The sequence below is a fragment of the Amborella trichopoda genome, chromosome 9 (assembly GCF_054954075.1).
Source record: "Amborella trichopoda isolate Santa Cruz 75 chromosome 9, AtrichopodaSantaCruz75HAP2 v2.0, whole genome shotgun sequence".
Classification (NCBI taxonomy): domain Eukaryota; kingdom Viridiplantae; phylum Streptophyta; class Magnoliopsida; order Amborellales; family Amborellaceae; genus Amborella; species Amborella trichopoda.
Window position 1 is genome coordinate 17,223,022 of NC_142344.1, and position 25,682 is coordinate 17,248,703.

The window sequence follows — 25,682 nt, forward strand, 5'->3', positions numbered from 1 at the left end:
ATGAATCGAGATGGTGGCCAAAACTTAATTCTTGGTTCACATAAATGGCAAGGTCCTAAGCCTTAATTTCGTGTTCAAGAACCCTAAATTTGAAGTAGCTTTCTCTAACAAGTACTTTCGCTCTCGAAGATGCCACTTATTGGGAAATGACCATATCACAGGACTATAGGCATTCATATATCTGAATATGTGCAGCTATTTTTTTACCTCACCTCTGAATTTGACTCTTCAATTTATTTTACATTTAATTTTGGAATATGACACTTTCCTCAAAGATCTTCTGGACTTTATTTTCCATCTTATTTCTTCTTCATTTACATATCTCTTGTAAAAAGCTCGAGCATTTACGTTGGAGTTGCAATATTTTGCAATTTCTCAAATAAATTGTGATATGACCACCACCCAAAAAGACAATAATCAATAATGTAACAAACTGGTTATTTATTAGTTATTTTTTGTTTTGATTTCTCCAAGATGTACATCGATCTTACCAACAAAAGAAAAACGATATGTACTGATCTTTCAAGAATTCGTTTTGGTACAGCATATTTAGTTTACTGATGTTGATTGTTGTGGTGGTATAGAGTATGATACATGATGCGTCTTTTGAACTATACATGTTTTTCTAGTTGAATTGATCGAGTTTTCCAATTGTCTCTAAAATTTAAATATTTCTGTTACACTTCATTGTGTCATTCTAATTCCATACTGTTGATCCAGAAGGAGAGACCAAAAATGCTTTAAGATTTCCTCCTAACCATGGAGGCAACCATTGAGGATCATCCCTTACGGTATGGTGCCAATGCGGAAGAAATTGATAGTGCTATCCAGGTAATGAGTGCTTCAGAACGTATTGAAATCCGACTAATCATTTGAATGACAACATGCACCTATAAAAAGTCCTCATGCACCAATGGAATTATATGTAAAAAGGAGCAATAATGATGGTTCAAATGAGGTCAGTATTATAAACCCTTGCAGTGAAGAAGATGAAAATGGAAGAATGGGAAGCCTGAATGCAAATGAAGGAAATATTGGTTGTGAACTATTTGTGGGTATGGAATTTTCATCTGAGGAAGAAGCAAATAATTATTATATAATGAATATGGGAGGCGAATGGGATTTAGCATGCGCATGGGAAATACAAAAAAAACACAACATGACGGGATCATGCACTCTCGTAGATTTCTATGTTCAAGAGAAAGATTTCGTTCAAAGAAAGTTGATATTGAAAAATCTACTCATAAGGCACCAGACACAAGAGTTGGTTGCAAAGCAATAATGAAAATATATAAAAAAAGGATTTTGATAAGTGATCGGGCCTGATTTCTCGTCGTCCCGGGTTGGCCCAATATGGGTGATCCAGTCAGAGAAATCCTTTCTTGAACAACCATGAGGCCCACACACGTGTGTGTGCATATGCATGTAGTGCGGATAGGAACCAACAAAGAGAAAGATTTTAATCGACAAAGAATGGATCGAGCACCTACCTTGCCGTTTTGGGTTCAGGGGATGCATTCGGGCGATTCACCCTTTTAGATCATTTCAAAATCCCTCCGACTGTCATTGAAGCGCAACTTGAATTCAGCTCCCTTGCTTTATTACACAACACTCGGATCCACACACTAAAAATGGCCTTCAGGGTTTACCTTTTGGGATCTCCTCCTATTGGTAGTTTTATGGTAGATTGGGGGTATAGTCTAAAGGTTAGAGGAGTTGAGAATGGATAGAGAAGAAGAAGTAGATACAAGAAATGGGGAAACTGACCTTGAAATTAGGCAGGCTTCCGGCATCACCTCTCCCAAGATATTTTACTAGAGACAAGAAAGATGTTGGGCTTAGAGTCTACAGGTATCCCTAGGGATTTAGGAGAGTCAAGTTCCTAGTTCTAGTCTATTGAGAGCTCACTTCCGTATAGGTCCCCTAATGAGTAACTAAGAAGAAGATGAACAGAGAAATAAGAGATCGTATGAGAAAGGAGTGAGAATATAACAAAAAGAATAGCTATCAAAACTCAGACATCTTTCCGGCATCCCCTCGCTAAAGAGGTAACCAGGAACGTCGAAAAGGTCTCTAGACTTTGATACCAAAGTCAAGAGCACTCTAAAGGATTCTAGAGAGTGAGGTCTGTAGTTCTAAACTGTCGAGAAACCACTTCCGAAGCTGGAGAATGGGGACTGCAGTTCTAAACTATCATGAAATCACTTCTGAAGAGCCTCGCGAGATCTATCCGTGCTAAAAAGATTGATAGAGTACAAGAGAAGTAGATTTATAAGAGATGAGAGAGAGAAATGGAATGCGAGAAAAGAAAGTAGAGACTTAAGAAAGAAGGAAGAAGAAGATAAGAAGAGAATATGTAAGAAAGACGAGAGTGAGAGAGTAAGTGAGAAAGAATGATAGAGATTCATCACAACCCAAACACTATGTAAGCTGGTGGTTAGAGCAGTGCGAGGGTTAAAAACTCTAAGAAATTTGTCTCAGGATGCCCGAGTGATTGAGTGAAAGAGAATCTATATCTCTTACGACTCAACAACACTATGTGAACTGATGGTTAGAGCAGCAACCTGAGAGTTAGAACCCTAAGAAACTATCTCAGGAAGACCCCGGCTCGAGTCCTCAAGGGTGAGAGAAGGGATGAGTAAAGAAGCAATGAAATGAGAGTAAGTGAATGAGAGGTGAAGGTGTGAGTTAAAGAGAGTGGAGTGTTAGAGTGAGGAAGAAGGGTTAAAGAGATGAAGAGAGGGTGGACCCTCCTATGGCGCGAGTCCGTACATCTTGGTGGTAGATAGAGGTGAGAGAGGGTAGGATAGAGAGAGAGTGAGAGAGAGAGAGAGACGGACCTTCCTATGACGCAAGTCCCTGGCTTGGTCTGTGAGAGAGAGACGGCGAGAGGGTAAAAGAGAGGAAGAGGTAACGGACCCGCCTATGGCCCTGGTCCGTGGCTTGAGTGAGTGAAAGAGAGAGCAAGAGCAAGGGAAAGAGAGGGAAGGAGGACGAACTTGCCCTATGGCACGGGTCCATAGCTTTGGGAGAGAGAGAGTGAGCAAAGAGAGAGAGAGAAAGAGAGAGCAAAAAGAGAAAGAGAAAGGGGGAAGCTCGGACCCACCCTGGGTCCAAGTGCAGAGAGAGAAAGATAGAGAGAGAGTGAGAGAGAGAATAGAGAAGAGAGAGAAAGAGAGAAAAAAGGGAAAGAAGAGAGAAGAAAGAGAAAAAAAAAGAAGATGGAGAGAAAGAAGAAGCCCAGGAATTGGGTCGCCATCTGGCGTAACCTCTCCTAAGAGGTATTATCGGAGATAAATGAAGGTACTAGGCTCGAAGCCTTGGTACCTGGAGGGTTCGAAAAACGAAGTCGTGGGCTTAGCCCATTAGAAAGTCACTAACCCAAAGAGCCTCCTTTTTAACTAAATAAGACAGAGAAGAGAATAAAGAATGAAGAGAGAGAAAGAGAAGAGTGAAAAAGAAGATAAAGAAAGAGGAGAGAGAGTGGACCTTGGCCGGCTTGGATTTATGTGCGCCTTTGAGGGTCCCTTTTGAGCTCTCTTAAAGAGGTTTCTTGACCTTTGGAGGTTTAGGCTTAAGATTAATGAATCTAAGGGGGTTAAGGTAGTGTATGAGATAGGGTGTATGATAATCTAATGTGAGGTGTATGGTGTAGGGAGTAGGAAGTTTGAGGTTCTAGGTAGTAGGGAGTTTGAAGTTCTAGGGATTTGGGAGTTGGAAGTGGAGCTTTGGAAGTTGGGAGATGGAAGTAGGAGGTTTGGAAGTTGGGAATTGGAAGTGGGAGATTTGAAAGTTGAGAGTTGGAAGTAGGAGGTTTGGAAGTTGGGAGTTGGAAGTGGAGGGTTTGGAAGTTGGGAGTTGGAAGTGAGAGGTCCAAGGGCAATTATCCAAAGTGATAAAGTTTTCTCTCTCATCTTGCTTGAAGTTAGAAGCTATGGACAAGCAAAGGCTTGAGGGGGCAAAAACCAAATTTTTTATTATGCTCCCAAAACTTAAGGTTACAAATGACTTGAGTTCTTTATATAGAGCAACCCCAAAACAAGGATGGAATACTCAAAAATTGCTAAAATTGTACATTAAAAATATATATACATTTTATGAATTAAACTATTCATCCCAGTTTTTGACCAAATGACTAAAATACTCTTTAGCACTTTTTAACAAATGACAAAATCATCCCTCTATGAGAGGCATCTTGCCGTTGCTAGGACTCGGGAGCTTTTTCGGATGCTTACGGTGGTATTGTGGGCGATCAATCATCGTAAAATCAATGCTTGAACGATTGTGCACGTTTTGATACCTTTGATCGTCTTGAAACGGATTTTTAAGGAATAGCCCAAAATCCGATCAAGTCCATACACTTTGTGATTCTTCAACAACCAATCTGACACGATCCATAATGTTCCAAGCCTCATTTCGATCACAAATTGAAGAGGATACTATTACGATCATTTTGTGATAAATTGTGTCCATTTTGGTCTTCGTTTGAGCACGTTCCAATTTTGGGAAGTCACTGAAAAATGAGAATCCGGCGACCGGAAAAGTATGTTATCTTCGACCTCATAATTCGGTGTCATCCGGCCTCCAATTATACATAAAAATTTCATCAAACTGTAGCTCTTCGAAGCACGGTAACAACTGACTTATACTTGCGACGATCTAATATCAGGATCTTGAGCTATGACCTCCCAAAGAATTGGATGTTCTTCTTTTTAAAATCTAAATTTTCATATTTCTAGCCCATTTTCTCTCTATAAATTCTCTCGTTTCGGGCAACGCCATGATGCGTGTCATATGTCAAAACGAGCAAGTCGTTGAGATCTAGCTCGTGTTCGAATTTGAGCTTAATTGTACTCAAAATGAGCAAGTTATGAGCATTTGAAAATCAACTTGAAATGAGAAACACAGTTTCCATTTAGATTTATTAAGGATGCAACACAATAGTATAAAACCCCTTTATTGTAAGTTAAGCTCATAATAGTCTTGGAGGATCTGATTGAGTCGAAATTTGGTACTTGGGGTTTTTTCGATGTTTCAGATCCAATGGCAGTGGTCTGATGTTATTTTGAGACCTAAAAAATAGGGCTATAGTGGTCTGATATTATTTTCAGCATAATATGAACTAGATTTGGAAACCAAGTTTTTTTCTTGATCATATCAAAACTTTTCAGAACGCGATCAAACTTTATGGGTGTCTTTAGGGTATCAAAAAATACTCTCTCATGTAATTTGAAGTCATTCTGGCACTTCTTTGAAGGTCACCCAATTTTAGGCTTATTGCTACAGTATTCCCATGGTCTGGCGATGTCTTGAGTATCGGTGGGACCTGGTTACTACCGGCTCTTTCCTTATTCACCCTGAGGATAAAAGCACATTAAAAATGACGTATGACAACTGGCCCTCCGAATGCTACTCTTCAAGAAAAGCAAGAAGTATAACATTCGGAATAAAACCTCATCAAAGCTCATCTTTCAAGTCTTTACTAAGGCGTTGCTATTATCCCTCAACAATATTTTTCTTCTTGATCATCGGCATCAACACGATCCTTGAGGGGGAGATCATGCCAAGCTTTTTCCCTAAGGGATGACCAAAGTGGATTCTAATGATTTGGAGCCTTCTAAGGGCTTCATAAACCCAATACTGCTAGAATCCATTTTCTGGGGAGTATGCCGACCGGGTGCCTTGTGGAAGGGCTTACTTTCCCAACTCAACAATACTTCCTAATGAGCCAACTGGTGGGTGCCTTTGGGGCTTGATCTCAATCCAATGGTATTTTTTGTTCCAACAACTGGGAGCCTTGCTTAAGGGCTTGATAATCCCAATATTATCATAATCCAGATATGTCTGGCAGTCGGGGGACTTGCTTGGAAACTTCATTCCCAATCCGTCAGATTTTCTTTAAAAGGTTAGCGACGAGGGAACTTGCTTAACACTGAACCTTTGATCTTTCTCTTGAAAGGCTAGTGATGGGGGGGGCCTTTTATGGGCTTGCTTCCCCTATTACACTGAACTTTTGATTTATCCTTTTTTTTTTAGATTGGGGCACATGAACTGCTTCATAAGCCTAGTAGGCAATTTGAAACCTTGTATAGAAAAAAACAAAGCTACAAAAATACAGTTAGGACCAAATTTTCTGGTATTTTTATAGGTCAAATTATGGTTTTTTTTTCTCTTGCTCTCATTTTCTCTCTCTCTCTCTACGTATGCGACATGTATTACATCATATCCATAACATTACATCTCATTAGATAACAAAAAAGTTTACAAAGTTAGATAATCAAAAGTTAAATACAAATTCTCCAATAATTGATTCACTAATGTTTCACAGTACCAACATAATGTAAAAAGAAGTTCTATACAATTCACATTTTTACACTCAATATGGGACATAAAAGTTCAATTGGCTGTTCTATACAATTGAACAAAATTGTCAACATTCAGGGCCTTCTCTATCCCGTGTAAAACAATGGAATAAAAATAACATATGTAAAACAATCCCTTATAAAACAATGTAAAAACAATATAAAAACAATGGAACCAAACATTTGAATCGGTCTCTCGTGTCAACAATAAAACAATGGAATAAAAATCACATATGCAATAATTAGACAATCCAAAACTCTGACCTAAATATAAAGGGCTCATGTATTAGCATGCCAATTTGGATTATCTAGAAATAAGTCCAATAAGTAATGGGCTATAGTGCTTTGCATTCAACAATACCCAAATAGGTTCCTTTATTAGTTAAGGCATGATCCAAGGTATTTACAATTTTAATTTCAACTTGCAGCTAGGATAAATCTTTTAATTGAACTATTTTTTAAGAGAGACCACACTCACCTATAAAGCATGTTCAATGTCACATACAAAAAAACAGCTATTACAGATAGGCTTTCACATGAATTGTTCGAAGAATTCAGTAAACTAAATATGTTATACAAAATTGAATTCTTCGAAGATCAGTACCTTTTGTTTTTCTTTTGATGGAAAGATTGGTGTGCACCTTGGAGAAATCAAACAAAAAACAATAATAAATAAGTAGTTTATTACATTATTGATTATTATCTTTTTGGGTGGTGGTCATATCACAATTTATTTGAGAAATTGCAACATATTGCAACTCCAACATAATTGCACGAGCTTTCTACAAGAGATATGTAAATGAAGAAAAATAAGATGGAAAATAAAGTCCTAAAGAATGTCAAGGGAAGTACCATATTCCAAAACTAAATATAAAATAACTTGAAGAGTCAAATTCAGAGGTAAGGTCAAAAAATAGCTACACATATTCAAATATATGGGTGCCTATAATCCGGTGATATGGTCATTTCCCAATAAGTGGCATCTTAGAAGGAGAAAGTACCTATTTGAGAAAGCTACTTCAAAATGAGGGTTATTGAATATAAAATTAGGGCTTAGGACCTTGCCATTTAGATGTACCTAGACTTAAGTTTTGGCCATTATCTCAATTCATTTCAGCACAATAACCCTTGCCTGTAATTTTAGAAAACAAGGTATCAATGCCTCACTGAAAATTGCAAGAAAATGCATACAAAAACCACTATCAAATTGTAGGGAAACAACAGTAAACATGCCCTATTGCCCATTCGCACCATGAATCGATGTTGAAGAAAACACTTTTGGCATCAATGCATTAGGAAGCACAAAGCTAATATACGTATTATCTGCTTCTTTGCAAATGCATCATGAAGCACAAGCATCACAAAGCACAACCACAATACTGAGAGATTTGGGGAGACAAGAGCAAAGGCAATGGAGAGATTAGTAAAGTACGTGGCAGTTAGAGTGAGAAAATATTTGTAAGAGAAGCTACTTCCCTTTTGCTTCCTCTTTAGGGGAAATGGAGAGAGAGGCACGGGATAGAGAGAGAGTTATAAATTAAAAGGTAAAGTAATAGAGAGAGAGAGAGAGGCACAAGTAGAGAAAGAGTTACGACCAAGCAATTCGGTGTTGAGAAGGTCTCCCAGTGAATTTAAATCTCTTCTAGAGATCTGCGTCAAAATTTAGTAGTGATCCTTTGGGGTCATATTCACATTGGTGTGGGAGGGTCTCATAATATATTACTCTTCTTTATTTATCTAATTAATATTTTTATTAAATAGATAATGTATTAATTATTATTTATTTTTAAAAGGTTTTTTAGAGAGAAAAACCCATTTTTCTAACGGATGGTGGATAACTCTCATGTCTCCAAGATATTGAGGGCTACTTTTCAGGGATTTCAGGAAGAAAAGGCAAACATTGCATAACGGCCTCCTCCCATCTCTATAAAGTAGGGTTTCGTGGCATGGAAAAACGCAAGAAAAAGAAAACATTTCTCAGCTGTTCTAAAGAAACCCTAGGTCCTCTGCAATATACAAGTTTAGTGATATTGCCCATCAATATCTAGGATCTTTGGCAAATTCATCTCCTTCTTTTCCCAACATTGGTGTCAAAGCGGTGTTGTTGTCAACAATCTTGGTGCTACTGTAATTTTCCTCTCTGCATCCCTATGTGCCTTGAGCAATGAGTTATCTTCTCGTATTCTTTATTTCTTTGTTATTGTCTCTTTGGAAGAAGGAATAACAGGTACCCATTATCATTTTTTTTTCTCCTCTCATTATTATATTAGAAATAAACATCTTTAGGGTTAAATTTCACTGCATTCTTTTGAAATTCACTGCAACTTGGTTTTTTCATTTACTAGTATATCACTTGTATCTCTGTATTCTAAAAACACAAACCAAAACTCGTCCTCATAATACAGGAAAATAGAGAGGTCTCTTTATTTCTCCAAAGCTCTATGCACCCTAGCTTGAAATCCACACGCTAGACACCAGAGTCTTATAATGATATAGAGATAGAAAGAGAGAAAAGCAAGTAGAGAGAGAGATGAGAGCTATGTTATGCTCACTGGAATTTCACAGAGAAAGGTGTATTGAGAAAGTTGCCAAAGCCTGTTAAAGAATTTACTGTAGTAGTGGTTACATGCACCACAAACAGTCACAAGTTATATGCACTTGATGGCTACTATTACAAGCCTCCATTTCATCAACTGCGAGTCGGGCTCACAAAACGATATCTACCCTTGAGGCCGTACATGTGCTCCCACGAGGGGCACCGATGCGAAGTGCAAAGTGTGCCATCAAGCGCCCATGCCCTCGCATGCACACTTTGAGTGTACATCGTACACTTTGCGTATTCCGCACATGCATCATCATTCTCTCCTTTGTTTTAAGAGCATAAGGCATAAGAATGTCTACACTTAAATATTATTCAATTTACTCTCCTCTTCAATGTGGGGATTTAAAACCCACTGTTTTATTTCTCTACAAAATACAGCTTAAAAAAAACCATAAAATTTATATTGTTATTTTGAAATACATACTAAGTATTTTTCAAAACCAAAATACGAACAATGTTTGGAATTGTTGTGTGTTGGGAGCTAGAACAAGTCAGTCTTGGATATAGGGAGTGTTCCTCTCTATTTCTTCTGCTTGCACTATTTTACAACTACTATGGAGCTTTACTCCACAATCTAATGAAATTTAATGTTAGCCGTAAAAAAAAAAAAAAGCAAATACTACTTTTCTAGTTCCCAAAAACCACCTTGCTATTCATTCATAAAAGAAAAAAAGAAAAGCAAGGAAAAGAGGAAAACCAACTGATGATCCATTTATAAAGGCAGGAAACAAAAACACACGGGGATGATCATGACAAACAAAAAGCCAGTTCCTCTGATAAGATTGTTGGAACTTCATCCACAAAAACTAATTTGAAAGATCGGTACTCATGACAAAACAAAGCATTCGTCATAACTCTCTCACTCTCTCTCTCTAAGACCTCCATAATTGCTTGAAGTTGATGGGAACAACGTATTGTGGGGAGCCGTTGTACATAAGGTCCACCACCAGTTTTGACGTTGCCTGCGTTGGGTGGAAGGTGTCCCAATAATAGTAGTCGTTGCGCATGGCACATAAACTAGCTTTCGGATTGCAAGGGACCTCGCCGTTGAATTTGCCCGATCCGCAGCAAGCAGTCTTCATTTCAGCGAACCCTAGGACACGTAAAAAGCTGGCTCAATCAAGTATAGGGATTGTATACCAGGAGACCATGTCTATCTTTATTACAAGGTCGCAATTGCTAATGGCCCAAATTAGATGGCTTAGAACGTGTCACAAAATTTAAGAATTTTTTTTTGAATTTTGAGTTTAGTCAATGATCACTCATAACCACCCAATTGAAATCTAATCGACAAGAGTGATTGTGGCCACCTTCTATGAAAAATAAATAGATCATTTTTATATTCCAACATCAAACACAAATCTACTTATTAATCCTCCATTTCCATTCTAATTTCTTCTTGAAAGTGATCAAAGAATGCTTGTGTGTGTGTGCACTGTGCATGTGTGAAAGAGGGGGAGGGTGTGGTGGGTATTAGATAGATGATGCCATGCCCTGGTTTGACCTCAGGTTCTTGGTCTTAGACATGCCAAAAGATTCCATGCTAACTCATGAGCATATATTTTATTTCCTCCCCCTGATAGATTCTCAAATCTAAGGGTTTAGGAACTAAAACTCAATTTCTTTTTCTAGAAATACTCATCTGGTGATTCTAAAAGAATATATACAGTGTTAATCAGCGACCGAATACTCGGCCTATGTGAGTCAACTTGGCTGAGTTACTCGACCTCAGTACCTTTCTAAGGCGAGTTTAATATACAAACTCAAAGTATATAGAAAACTTTAAAAAGAAACCTATACGTTTCATTACTAAATCACTAATAAATGATGTATAAATATATTTATAAGAAAATTTTATGTTATCGATGGTTATTTATAAATTTTTTATTATATGCACTATTTTTGTATTTTCTTTATTTCAAATTTTCTGAATAAATCAACTTTCCACATTCATCTTCTATATGCTTCTTTCCATCTTTTGTAAACTGTTAATATTTTTACAACTTCTTTTGATTTTCATTAATCTTTTTATCTTGAGATCTTTGTATTTTCTTGGTTCCTAATTGACTCGTCTGAGTTCACTTGGATTGACGCAGCCAACTTACCTCACATAGGCATGGGGCAAATCCGGAGCCCAAACCATGTCATTTCATAGTATTTTCAGATGCATCACATGAGTGGCCGCACCGAGCAAACCCGAGAAGCGTAAGTTTCAAAGACCAATGTACCGTGACTTGTCTGACTCCACTTTAACTCAGGTGGCGAACTCGGTCTTGCACTACGGGCATGGGACGATGCCGAATTTCCTCGAGTTGAATTTCAGAACTCGGGGATATAAAAAATTTAAAAAATCTTCAAAAATTATAAAAAAATGATGGATTATCTTCCAATCTTTTATAATTTGGATGTTTTTGGTAAAGGTAAGTGAGTGTTTTTTGCCATAATCACTAGTTTTATATTTTCCACTTTTAAATTTTTTTTTTAAAATATCCCAAACTGTAAGTTAGGTTGTTCTTTCAAATCCATTTTTCACTACATTTTTAAGCTTGTTTTAACTTTTTCAAGTTGTTTTAGGTTTCAATTTACTTTTACTACTTGTTTGTCGTTTTTTTTTTGCAAAAAATGGTTTATTTTTTGCCATATGCTAGACTCGACCAAGTTACTCAGCTCGACCAAAGGCCGAGTACATTGGCCAAGATCCTTTTCTGTACACTGACAAAGACATTGTGGGCCATTAAAAAAGAAAAAATATCCAGCAGGTGCCCGGAACCCCGAAACTGGTTTTGTGAATTTCTGATGTCAAAAGAGAAATGGGCAGAACAATGGCTTACCAACTTCAGGTAGGTGAGTCCCAACAAAAAGCGAGTACTTCATTCCCCTCAGCTCTGAGGAAAGCTGTCGCAACATATTTTCCACTTGATTGTCGAACCTTTGGGACACGTAATTCAGTTCCTCAATGCAGCCTCCAGTCTTGCTCTGCGCTCGCAGCACTGGGATACACCCAGTCTTTGACAGACCCAATATCCCAAACTTCCTCGCACCGATGCTATAAAGTTTCTAAAAATCCACTCCAATTAGTCAGATTAGCGAAGAAGAAGATGAAGATAAAGATGATGATGATGATTTTTGTTCACCTGTAAATGTGCCTTGTAGGTTACGGCAAGATTCGCGACCAGCTGGTCCATTTGGGTTGAGGGATTAAAGTTCTGAACGATGTCATTGCCTCCGACGCTTATGAAGATGAGAGACTCAGCCAACACTGCTCGGGCATGAGCTTCACCTACTTCGATTCTGAAGTCGTTGTAGACTTTGTTGAAGTGGGAGATCTGTACGCTCAACGGTAGATTTTGCCCCTAAAAGCATGCATAACGAGGATAATACAAATTGAGAGAAGCAACATTAAGACAGAGTAAAAGAATGCCATTGTAAACTCTAGTCGCCCTAACCATAGGGTATGGTGTCATGATGTCCTAGAATTTGTTTTCCTGACAAATAGTATAAGAAAGGCCTTACATTATAAGACAGTTTCCTTTATATTCTAGAAGGTAATTGTCATCCCTAGTTACGTCAGATCTAGTGCGTGGAGGTCTGCAATAATATACAAGACTTTGAGCTCTATCAACAACACACTCTCAACCACCTAATTTTATGTCTAATGGTTAAATATAAATGTGATCTTGTACCAAAAGGAAATAGTTTTTTTGTGTAGTTTTTCCTATAAAACAAATGCATAAAAATCTTATTGCATGGTGCATACAAAGTTGCTGCCGGTTTTGTCGAGAATGCCCGATCCTCCCGAAGCAAAATTGACACCACTGAAGGGACCCTTTTGGAAGTTCTGCCCTGAGAGGGAGAGAAAAGCTGGTGGGCTCTCCTTCAATCCCACCTGCATAGCTGAAAAAAAAGGATTGATGGGTGATAAACCAATTTGAGCATTCCATACAATACTTCAACATATTCTTCTCAACTTTTTATTTGTTTTTCTATTTTAGCTCTCAACTACTGCTCAAATTCTTTTCCTTTTCTACAATTTGAACATAAATTCCCCCATTATAATGGAGAGATGGCCGAGAGGAGGTGAGACTGAAGAGAGGAGACAGAGAAAGAAGAGGGCAAAGTTTTTGAGGCTGCAAATAAAGCAATCTGATTTTTGAAAAATCGGACAGGGAGCAAATGTAGCAAAAAAATTAAGGAATCTATTCTTCCAGTTAATAACGGCCTATTTTTAGGCCACTCCGTTATAACGTAAATTTCTCAATATGAAACTAAGTATTCATGGCTAAAATACTTTTCAATCTTTGCCAAAGTGATAAAAAATATAAATAAGTATTTAGCAAATATATTTCTCATTTTTAATATTTTTTTAAGATCCCCAAATTTGACCTTCAACTTCGGACAACTCAGCTCGGCAAGGGCCCAAGCTCGAGTGACTTGGTCCTTGGTCGAGTTGAAACTTGAAGCTACTTTGGCCGACTTTGCCAACGCTTCAAAACACATTCATATTTATCGTATGACCGTTATTATTTTGAAAAGTTGAACGCTCTTTGTCAAAGCTAATGGCCGTTATGTCCTTACATTACTACCACTATATTGAGTAAATATTACTTTATATTACTACGCACCTAGAGGCTCAACTGTATGGTAAACTTATCATCATTCTTCTGGATAGGAGGAGGTTAAGAATTTCTTTGTTTTTTTTGGGTGGTCATTTGGTCTTTGTCTTACTATTGGGCTTGAGGTTGAGTCTACACCCACATAGGCTTTTGAGCAGAGAAGAATCATTAAGTACATCAGGCAAAGTTACATCTTGAATTCAATTTCTATCATTGAACTACCCAAAAAAAAAAAAAGACAAATGATTGGTTTGAGAACGGTGAAGTAATAAATACCTCAATACCAAACCGAGTTACCCTACCCTTTGAGCATGTTTCTAGGTTAGGCTTCAATGGTGAAAGTACTAACACTTGCACCACCATGACTCAATTTGAATACTCATTGTCTCGTACTATCCAAAGGAGAAGTCATCTTTCTGACTCTTACCACTTGGGGAAGATAGAGCAAATTAGTTGAAGGAGATCAATAAAACATAATCATATGTTGTAGGGAGGAAGCAAAAACCACATGGACATGATCCATGAGATGTTATAGGAAAGATTCAATTTCATGACTTGTTACTGGAAAGCGAGTATATTACCGATAGATGTCAGCTGCTAACCATTCAAAGCTTAAGCTCAATTCCTACAGCTGAACTACCAAAAAGAAGAGAAAGATGGGAAGGGAGAGAGAAGAGTAGGGTTGAGAGTGCATGCCTAAGAAGTCTGCAATGTTGAGGCCATTGCTAAACCTTCCTGTAGGCTTCCCGCCAGGGAAGTCCACACCGTAAGGAGCCATATTACACTTGGCCTTCGTATTGAGGTAGTTGTTGTTACCTACATCCAAGATTGAGTCTCCAAAGAAGAAGACTGCAGGAGGTGCATCGCCCCCCTCCACCGCCCATGATGGGCTTTGCAGGATCAACAACCCCAGCAGTAGGAGCGGCCCAGACCAATATGCTGCCATGTCCTCTACTTTCAATTGGTGTTTCCTCCCTTCTACTATAGAGAAGAAGAGCTCTTTCTATAGAAGAAGAGGAGGATCACCAATATGATAAAAAATCAAACATTTCCTCCCCTCTTTATATACATAGAGAAAGAGAGGACCACCATGAGGTCTATACTTACTAATTTCTAGCACTTGGTTTGTGGGCGCAGCGCCATCTAACCCACGACAAGCGCACGTCCATGCCTTGGGTCAATCTTGAGCGTGTTTTGGAGTTTGATACATTCATCAGTGTTAAATTGCTCATAACACTCATCTATACAATTATTTAAGGCTAAATCATGTGGCTGCCACCTTCCTCCCCAAGTACGATGCAGCACTTTCTGGATCCATACCAAGGACCCGGTCAAAATTTCTTGACCCTTACGCCCTTTCCTTGTTTGTTTTTTTGTTTAGGGTGGGGGGATTACCGAAACCCCCAAATTGCACTTTCTATGTGCTCCTCCGTGAAATACTTTTGACACCACATTATTAACTGCCAATATTGTTTATTTAATGTACAAAATTTGATTTGAATCATACATATGATCTTGTAAGTAAATTTTAGAGTAATCCTGGGATGTTAGCAAGTCATCCGTAAAAAATATACTCATGTATACTCATAAAACTGAAAACTACAAATTATACTTCCAAGCTGATGATTTTGCGGTTACTGGGTACTCTGATGCAAACTTTGCAGGAGACCCAGATGATATAAAATCAGCCTCAGGACATGTATTCTTTTGGAGGTGGATGTGTTTTTTAGTAAAATAAGAAACAAAGTTATATAGCTCGGTATACTACGGAATGCAAGTATATTGCTTGTTGCATTGCTACAACATATATCATCTAGATTTGACATTTCATAACGGATTTGAAGGTGGATATAGCCGATAGACCAATTAAAATGGTTTTTGATAATCAATATGTCATCTCATCAATTAGAAATTGAGTTAATAGTTCCAAAGACAAGCGCATTGAAATTGATTATCATTATATTTACAATATTATTTAAAAGAATGAAATAATAGTGAGTTATTTACTATCAGCTAATATGATTGCAAACCCTTTGACAAAGGGATTAAGTGCTGAAATATTGTTAATGCATGTAACTTTGATGGGACTGACGAACATCTAAGTCAGGAACTCTCAAAAGGGACTTCTTTTTTTTTCTTGGTCATGAGAGGAAAAACCCCATTAGTATGAAAAACCTCATGACAAGATTTTAGATGATTTCTGGGTCATGAGATATATAATCGCACAAGTGTGAAAAGCCTTACGACAAGAATATACTCATAAAGGTTAAATCCATTAGGCCAATGGTTTAAAAAACGGATCGGTGAACCGGATCGGGCTTCCAAAAAACCGATCCGGATCGGCGAATCGGCGATCCAGATCGGGAATCGGGTGAATCGGTCAGAATAAAGCTTAAAAAAAATTCAAAAAAATTATTAAAATTCATTATAAATATTTTTTTTTAGGAATTCAATAAAAAATGAGGGTACTCCATTAAGAATTTTCATGTTTTTCAATGAATATGCGAATATTGATATGTTCTTTCCCTGCATGAACCGCCATTCAGCATTTAATTTACAGTATTTCGTGCTCATCCCTACACTGTTGCTGTTGGGACTCGATATGTGAATAATATGGCTGGGATAGGGTGGCCTCAGAATCATCATCTCTCTCGTTTTCTCTTTGAATAATATGGATTAAAAAAAAAAAAAACAAATTTTCAAAAAAATCGATCATGGATTAAAAAAAAAATCACAAATTTTCAAAAAATTCTATCATGGATTACAAAAAAAAATTCGATCATGGATTAAACAAAAAAAATCACAAATTTTAAAAAAATTCAATCATGGATTACATAAAATTCGATCATGGATTACAAAAAAAAACAAACAAAAAAAACAAACAAAAAAAAACAAAAAATTCAATCGTGGATTACAAAAAAAGAAAAAAATAGTTCGATCATGGATTACAAAAAATTCAATCATGAATTACAAAAAACTCTATCATGAGTTACAAAAAAAGCAAAAAACAAAAAATTCAATCATGGATTACAAAAAAAAAAACAAACATTTCAATCATGGATTACAAAAAAAAAACAAACATTTCGATCATGTATTACAAAACATTCGATCATGGATTACAAAAAATTCTATCATGGGTTACAAAAAAAAAAAAAAAAACAAAAAAATCGATCATGGATTACAAGAAAAGAAAACAAACATTTCGATCATGGATTACAAAAAATTCTATTATGGGTTACAAAAAACCAAAAAATTCGATCATGGATTATAAAAAAATAAAAACAATTCGATCATGGATTACAAAAAAATCGATCAAGTATTACAAAAAAATCTATCATGGATTACAAAAAAAAAAAAAAAAAAAAAAAAAAAAAAAAAAAAAAAAAAAAAAAAAAAAAAAAAAATCCGTACGGAATCTCCGATTCACTGTTCGGACTCGCCGATTCCGTACAGTGAATCGACGATTCACTGTACAGAATCGTCCGGTTCTCTCTAGAACCGGACGATTTCCGATTTTTTGGGCAATCCGGTCCCTTTTCACTATTTCCGAGTCGAACCGGGCGAGTCCGGTTCGACTCGGCGTTTTTTAAAACGCTGCATTAGGCAGTACTGAATTTAAGATATATCTATGTATTCAATCCTCATGGCCAAGTGGGAGATATTGGTACGTACGTGGACATGCACATATGCAACATATTTTTTATTTATCTAATTAATACTTTTTAAAAATATTATCCATTAATTACTATTTATCTTTGAAATATTTTTTAGATAGATAAAACCCTCTTTCCAATAGATAGTAGATAATTCCTTTATCTCCCAGTAGACAAAACACTTCTCAGATATTCTAGGAAGAAAAGCAGAACATTGGAGAACAGCCTCCTCCTATTTCTCTATAAATTAGATTTTCATGGCATGGAAAAACACAAAGAAAAAAAAAACGGTTCTCAATCATTCTAGAGAAACCATGGGTCCTCTGTGATACATCATCTAGCGACATCACACATCAGTTCATCTCCTTCTTTTTCCCAACAAAAAATTGATAAAGATCTCAAGTCTCGATCTATAGACCCACTTTTTTTCATTGCATGAGCTCATTGAACTCTTTTCCATGCAACAATAATTTTTCATTACTACAACTTGTTAGAATTTGTGGGAGTATAGAATGGAGAATGGAGAGAGAAGACGAGAAAATACAACATTTATATAGTTCAGGCCGAAACCTTACATCTACGGATCGAAAGCTAAACTAGCTACATATTCACTATTTTGGATGGATGTTTACATCGATAAGTACCTCTATATATAGAGGACAATCACACAATTAGAGGAGATAAATATATCACACAATTAGAGGAGATAAATATAGTATGATAACTTGATGACCAAGTAAATTGGTCTCTATCTTCTAGATACCTAACCTTATTAAGAGATATATATCCATACATCCATAATGATGTATATCAATATGAACCCTAGATATCTATCATCCCAACACAACTAAAAAAAGATAGTAGGAGAAGAGGAATTGAATTTTAGTTTTGGATTTTAATTTAGTAGAGATGAAACCTGTGTTGGAATATCGATTATTGTTTAGGAAAGAGAAAGTTCAATTTTGAGTTGTGATTTTGATTCATAAGAAGTTAGCTTTCAATTTTTTAGAGAGAGAAGATTAAGATTTGGGAGATAGATCAGATTGATCACACAAAATTTATTTAGGCTGTAAGAGAGAGCACAGAGATAGAGGAAGGAGATGGCTTCCACATGGAGAAACAGAGAGATAACTAACTATGTGGTCTTTCTAAAATTAAAATATTTTCTGAATGGGAACATTTTCTTAAAAGGTCAACCCACTTTACAAAATCCTTAAGGTGGTTAAATGTTCTCAATTAACCTTATAAAATATAATGCTTATCTTTTAAGTTTGGAAAAAGTTTATATAAATGCAAGGCTCTGAACAATCAAATTAGGGCGCACCTCAAAAACTTCACTAAAAGAGGTTGTTTTGATGCCCAAATATCCTCAAATTGATCATCTAGACCTAAAGATGCATGGACATGAGAAAAAATGGATTCCAAGTTTTAAAAACAATGCATCTTGTAATGCATTTTTGGACCATCAATTTTCAAGATTTTCAAATTTTTAAGGCTTTCACAAAGATTTCCAATATTGAAACCACATTTCTAGACACTATTTGAAGGGGCGCTTTACTTTGATTGTTTAGAGCCTCTCTATACAAACTGCACCCTTGAAGTTTATATTCAATTACATCCTTTAAAAAATATCAAAATTACCCTAAATTTATCAAAAAATCATCCAAATTGCCCTTGTTGAAGGTTGGGAACCTAAATAAGTAGTTGTACTTGGTAATTTGGGCCTACCTAAGTAACCTGACCAAATAACATGAGTACTTCGGCTTGTTCTGGGATACAATTGCAAACATGATTTTTTAATGTTGTTGCATTATATTTCGATATAAGTGTTGCATGAAATCATTACCCATTGAAAATAAGGGGATTTATGTCATTTGGCCTTGGCCAAGTCAAACTTAAAAATCTGGAATTCATCGCATGCACTTGTTCCGGGTCACAAATCCTACATAACAAGGGGTAATTTCATTATTATGCTCCTATTAAGTGGCCTGAAAAAATATATTGCGGTTATACATTGGAATATTCAGGCGCATCCTCACAATAAAAACGGGTCCCTACTCCTTTTCAGAAATAATATGAAGGGGCGGTAGAATTCAAAATTCCCGAACCCTAAAACAAGGATATTTATTATTTATTATTTATTATTTATTATTTATTATTGGAAAATTTAGTACAATATAGTGAACCTTTTAAATAATTTAATAATTTACCCCATTTCAACTATTCCAGCTTTTGGTCATGTGTATTTTGATGGGTATCTTGAAATTGAATAAAAAAATGTGCATAAAATATCAACTACTTGACCTAATTATGTGTAGTTTGATTAATTTTCTTTTTTACTTTCTTACTATAAAATAAATTTTTAATCTTCAAATAAAAAACATTACAATCTTGAATTAACCAAAAAGGATGGGTGTAATGAAAGGAACCAAAGACCAAAAGCATAGCCAAAAAAGAAAAAGGGATGTAAAAAAAGGGCACTTGCAGTATCGCTAATCGGGTCAAAAGGTTGTCAATTATACTTGAAGGTATGTTTTTAAATTTCGATATCAATCAGGTACATTTTAAAAAAAAATTGTTGAGAAATTCCAAATTGGCCATATTTAGCTTTGGAAAGAGTGAAAAATTAGAGGTTCTGTGATAATTCCAAAGAAGCCATAACCAAATGAGAATTGGGCTAAAATTACCGCATTATCCCTAATATTCTTGCTTCCCAACACCGAACGTACTTGATTAATATAGAAATTTAAAAGAATACCCTTATATATATAATTTGTAGTCTTTTAGTAATATTTTAAGAGCTTTCTACTTCTCTTGATATTTTCCAAAAAAAAAAAAAAAAAAAAAATGAAAGGAAGGCACTGGGGCTTGGTCGGCCCAGAGGTGGGCAGAAACTTCCTCTAGAAACCCCTTACAATCAAACCAATATTCATCTTTCTTTCATAATTTACTGTCTTCGAATAAGTTATTCCAAAGTCATACACCGATATAACTTGCGACCAAATTCATGCTTTAATGTGATTTGATGCATAGCTCTGTGTCGCTCTATAACTCTTTCAAATAAATACATTCTATATGTATGCACTACCTACTATTTTTCAGTGACCAATTGCATGAAATTTATTGGAGTCACAAATTTCTGGGAGCCATAGTAAATGGTCTTTGCTGCAAGCTTGGAAGCAGCCTGTGTAGGATGATAAAGGTCCCAAAACAAGTATTTGTTGCGGTTTGGACAGTAATCTGCATCTGGGGTGCAAGCAGATTCCCCATTAAACCTCCCTTTCCCACAGCAAGCCTTCTCCAATTCAGTGAAGCCTATTATGCATATAACAATATCAGCATAAACTTTGAGATGTTTTGGTAACAAAACCAATCTGTTATTTGTATACTTCTTTTGCCTGTAAAGCTAAGGAAACAGCAATCTCTAGCCATTATCAGTTCTTTTTTTCCTTTTTTTTGTCTTTTTAGGTGGTGGGATTCGAACATTGGACATGGTGTTACAAATGTCAAACACCAAACCAGTGAAACCCATGCCTGATTCCCATTTCTATACATGTGTTCCTCCTCTTCCTCATTGGAAAGTAGCAGTGGGGAAAGAAAGAAAAGCAATGATATAAGGTTAAGCAATGATATAAGGTTGACCGAGTTTGTTACCGAATTGCGTATGGTTCAGGAAGAAGTTCTCGACCATCTCGAATGTATTGGCAATTGAATACTTCATGCATTTCTGCTCCAAGGTGAGATTGCGGAGAAGGATCTCTGAAGCAGAGAAGAACTTGCGTGCCATGTCATTCAACTCCTCTAAGCAGGAGCCAGAAGGGCTTAGTGTCCTCATCTGAGGGCAACACCCAATTGGAGGGGCGCTTATTATCCCGAACTTCCTCGCTCCCATTCCATAAAGAGCCTAAAAAACAATGAAGTGGAAATTCTGAGGATTTGGTTCTTCCATTCCAAGATTGTATATATATATATATGAAAGGATTTCGTGCAGATATGTTGACAGTTATAAAAACCAGATATTAAGTTTCAGATGTATCTTCAGCTTCGGCTTGATCATTATGACTTGTTCCAGATGTGTTGGACACATCACTGGTACTAATATTAGGCAAGGGCAAACGAGTCTTATTTTCACATTGGAGAGTGGTTTGGAAAATATGACACAGGAGGGTGTTCAAGATGTCGTTTGCCTTTGCTTAATAATAGTACCAGTGATGTGTCCAACACACCTGGAACAAGTCATAATGATCATGCCGAAGTTGAAGATACATATGAAACTCAATATCTGGTTTCTATAAAGGTCAACAAGATAATTATTTGTAATTACTTTCAAGTGTCCTTTGTAGGTAGCAGTCAGGTTGGCAATGAACTCGTCCTGCTCAGCAGATGTCTTAGGAATAAAAGGGTTGAAGTTATCGAAGAGATCGTTGCTTCCTACGGAAACGACGAAGAGGGACTTAGCAAGCATCTCCTCTGCTCGCACTTTCCCCAACCTTTGTGTGAGGCTTTTGTATACTGCAGAGAAATGCCTCAGCTGTGTCTTCAAGGGCAGAACTTGATGCTGAAACCGAAATGAGTTATTCCTTAACGAGCTCGAAAATAGAAAGCACACAGAGGGAAAGGAATTCCATAGATGGTAGTGGATGGGTTTGCACTCACCAGTTTCTTGCCAGTGGTGTCAAAAATACCCGACCCTCCGGAAGCAAAATTCACACCTTTAAGGATTTGTTTGTCGAAGTTTCCCTTTGATAAAGAGAGAATGGGTGGAGGGCTGCTCTTGAGACCAACATGCATCGCTGTTCAAAAAGGAGAGAAAATGTGTGTGAAAATACTGGTACAAAATTGCCTCAAAAGGCATGCTACGCTATAAGACATACAATACACCCGTCACAACAAACTACATTCGTTTCCGTCCTTTGGCATCACAAATGGACGATGACTGACTATATGATGGTATGATGCTATGTTGTTAGAATTGCCTTGGGCCAAGAACACGGCCACTGACACGAAGAGAGTCACCCAGGCGAATCTGAGTGGGCTCACACGAGAAATGTATACATGAAAAGCAAAAACTATATAAAAAGGGTAAAATATTGTTAAAAATCAGAGGGGGGCATTTACCAATGTTTTCTGACGGAGCAGAGTAGGCGTCCCTCATGATTAGCTATTTTGGTAACAAACACTTCTTGAAATTATTCTAAAATAGACACGAAAGGAAACAATACCATTCTTGATTAAAAGTAAATATTTTCTTTCTTTTTTTTGGATAATTCAGTGGGAAAGATGGGGCCTACCAGATTTTTTAGATAGATTAGAGAGTTAGCTTTTTGGGTGTCAATAGGTGGATTGAAAACCACAACTAGATATGGGGGTGCAACCACCATGACCGAACCCATTACTGAAAAGAATAAGTATATAGGCTCATATTTTTCGAATCGATCCAAATGAGCCTAAAATAGGTACAGAAAGGGTGAAAAAAAAAGCAAATACCAATAAAATCGGCACTATTGTAACCGTTGCTAAACCTCCCAGTTGCTTTCTTTCCAGGGAAATCAATGCCATTATGGGGAAAGTTCGCCTTGGCCTTGCTCCTCAAGTAGTTGTTGTTCCCCACATCTGCAGTGGAATCCCCAAATATGAAAACAGCAGGCACTTTTGCCAATGCCACTGCCACTTCATTTTGAAGCACCAACCCCACCATTAGAGCAAGAAGAAGAAGAAGACTGCATGGCCTCCCCAATTCCATCGTGTATTATGAATGAATACACTCTTCTTTCTCAAGTTACTAATCAAAAAAGAAAGGGAAAAAATTACTCCACTCTCTCTCTTTTTTTCTCTCTCTTTACAAAAAAAAGTTATATGACGTTTACCAACTCCTTTCCCCCCACTTTATAAGAAAAAGAATGAAAACAAACGTGGAGAAGTCTTTTTCAGGGCTTTGCAATAACAAGGCTCACACTTGAACCGTTCGGGCGGACATTAATAGGAGAACTACAATATTTTTTTTTAAAAGACAAAAGGAGTGTGTTGTATGCTCCTGAGGGATCATTTTGTGCATTTTCCCCCTTGAGGAAAATGGCTACTTCTAATTGTTTTTTGAAAAAAAAAATTGAGAATCATGATTATTTTTAAAGAGGAAAATCAAAATCTGTAACCATATTTAACTGTGATAATGTGGAGGTCCAAAACTCATTAAAATCTACGAGGAGGTCCAATGTTTTGATGTTCTAAACTAGGAACCACTGTTTTTTTTTCCCACCTTTTTTTATGTTTGCCAATTTTTCCCATCAATTCGATGATCCAAATATCGAACTAATTTTTTATTTAATTTTTTTTATTATTTTGAGGTGTAAAACCAATTCAATGTTCCAAATATCAGACCACTTAGCTTGAATATGGTAGGTGTCACAGCCTCTATGCCATCTATTTAATTTGGAGAATTGTCTACAAAGAGACCATTTATCTTTTATACATGGAGGTCACAATCATTTCCGCTTATTAGATGTCATATATGATGGTTTAGGGTGCGTCACAAAGTCCAAGAAATTTCATTTTTAGAACTTTGCCTCTATTAACACTTTTACAACCATCTATTTTGAAATTTACAAGACAACAATAATGATTATGACCTTCTTGTAATAAAAATGAATAATCTCCCTATAGGCAATCCCTAATTTGTATAGTGCATATGAACGTCAAATTTCAAAACAAAAAATATAATCCATCAATACCATGCAGAGGTATGTCAAAGTCCGCACAATAAAATATACAGCTTTAATGTACCAAACAAGGTGAAACAACAGGTAGAGAAGAAGGGATGGCGGTTTTCCTTGTTTAGGGAGAATTGGAGAAGTTAGATATCGGCCGCATCAAATCAAATCATATCATATGACAAGGGGATCTCTTTAGTGTTAAAACCTAAGAAGCCTGCAGCCTGTCTGGACACGTCCCCTACTACCGCCAAAGTAGAACGACCCGGTTTCATTTCTGTCGGACTCCGTTTCATCTGTTTGTCTTCTTCATTTCTACGTCCGACCTCTCAGATGAAATTAATGGAGTCCCCACATTTTAACCGTCTTTTTTTTTTTTTTTTTGTCTTGATTTGCCACGTGTAATTATAAATTCAAAATTATATATACCCACTAAATGCATTTCGAAACACTACAACTAATAGGTACTAAATAGCAAAAATCGGCTGAACTATTATGAAATTGCTACTTATTACTAGACGTCAAAATGGATGGCTTAGGTTATGAGATAAAATTTAAGAAAAAAAAAATGTTAAGCTAGGAATTTAGTCAAAGGCACACTCACACGGAAAGGGGTTGGTTGTGGTGGTAGCACCCCTATACGTAGTTACCACGTGATGGTTTTCAATCCTGTTGATGCTGAAAAAATGGGTAGATGCATCTCTTCCCCACTGAATTACCCAAAAAAAATTCTAATTTATTTTTGCAAAAAAAAATTTTGATATTCTTATTAGATTCTCCTATTTTTAAATAATACGCACTCAAAATTTTAAGTAATTTGATTTTATAAAAAAAATAAAAATTCAAATATGAAATATAATCATGACCATTAGATCCACTCAGATTCAATCTAGGCCATTGGGCTAACACTGAAGTTGTTAGCTACTGGGTTAACCTCAGTTTTTTCTATATATATACACACATAAATTTTATACCTATAAATTTTATATTTAAAATAAATTAATAAAAATAGGGTTAGGTCCACATGGAGCAGGACCCAAACCCAAATACATCCACGATTTGGACCTAGACCCAACCCACCAAAATCTTGGATCCACATCTGGGCCTGGGTCAGGTCTATCAATCAAGTTTGGGGTCCATGGGTCTTGATCGCCACCACTACAATAGGAAGGACATCCTTAAAAAAAAATGTGTTGGTAAGTCAGTGGGGGAGAAAGCACCCTACCTGTTTTTATTTATTAATAAACAATAAAGAAGAGACAACTCACTATTTTACAACCCTATAATAAGGCAATTGTACCAAATCATGAAGTAAAAGCGGAGAAGTAAAGTCCGGCAGTCGAGAGCATCAAATAGTGGCTCCATAACTAAAATAGGCTTTCTTAGCAAGAGCATCGGTTATCATGTTGGCCTCAGGATAAATGTGAGAAATTAACCATATGTGACTAGAAAATCTACTCCGACAATTACTGCAACTGTATGTAACCTCCATGGGACACGACAACGATCATGAATGACATTTACCAATAAGGATGAATCACTTTCAACTTGGAGGGGAAAGCAATTCATCTAGATAGCTAGATAGAGACCTTCTTCAAGAGCAAAAAATTCTGTATAATTATTTGAGGCGCTGCCAAATGGCTTAGCAAAGACAGCAACAAAAGCACAATTACTATCTCTGATAACACCGCCACCACCCACTAATCTTAGATTTTGTAAGGAAGTTCCATCAATATTCAGCTTTA

The 25,682-nt window shown here is 36.6% G+C and overlaps 2 protein-coding genes across 3 annotated transcripts; both read right to left on the reverse strand.

Moving 5' to 3' along the window:
- Window positions 1–9,651: 9,651 nt before the first annotated feature.
- LOC18424533 (GDSL esterase/lipase At5g08460) lies at window positions 9,652–14,583 on the reverse strand. 2 transcript variants are annotated; one of them, XM_006829119.4, is made up of 5 exons: window positions 14,274–14,583; window positions 12,722–12,858; window positions 12,099–12,317; window positions 11,796–12,021; window positions 9,652–10,057 (listed from the first exon to the last, which is right to left on the reverse strand). In XM_006829119.4, exons 1-5 carry the CDS (start codon window positions 14,521–14,523, stop codon window positions 9,837–9,839), a joined length of 1,053 nt encoding a protein of 350 aa, XP_006829182.1. In that variant the 5' UTR covers window positions 14,524–14,583; the 3' UTR covers window positions 9,652–9,836. The 2 variants fall into 2 exon arrangements, with proteins under 2 accessions (XP_006829182.1, XP_011629023.1); XM_011630721.3 differs by having other exon boundaries at window positions 9,652–10,074.
- A 5,564-nt stretch (window positions 14,584–20,147) lies between these two features.
- Window positions 20,148–23,174, reverse strand: LOC18424534 (GDSL esterase/lipase At5g55050). The gene is made up of 5 exons (XM_006829120.4): window positions 22,718–23,174; window positions 21,887–22,023; window positions 21,555–21,788; window positions 20,885–21,134; window positions 20,148–20,545 (listed from the first exon to the last, which is right to left on the reverse strand). Exons 1-5 carry the CDS (start codon window positions 22,971–22,973, stop codon window positions 20,322–20,324), a joined length of 1,101 nt encoding a protein of 366 aa, XP_006829183.3. The 5' UTR covers window positions 22,974–23,174; the 3' UTR covers window positions 20,148–20,321.
- Window positions 23,175–25,682: the final 2,508 nt, after the last annotated feature.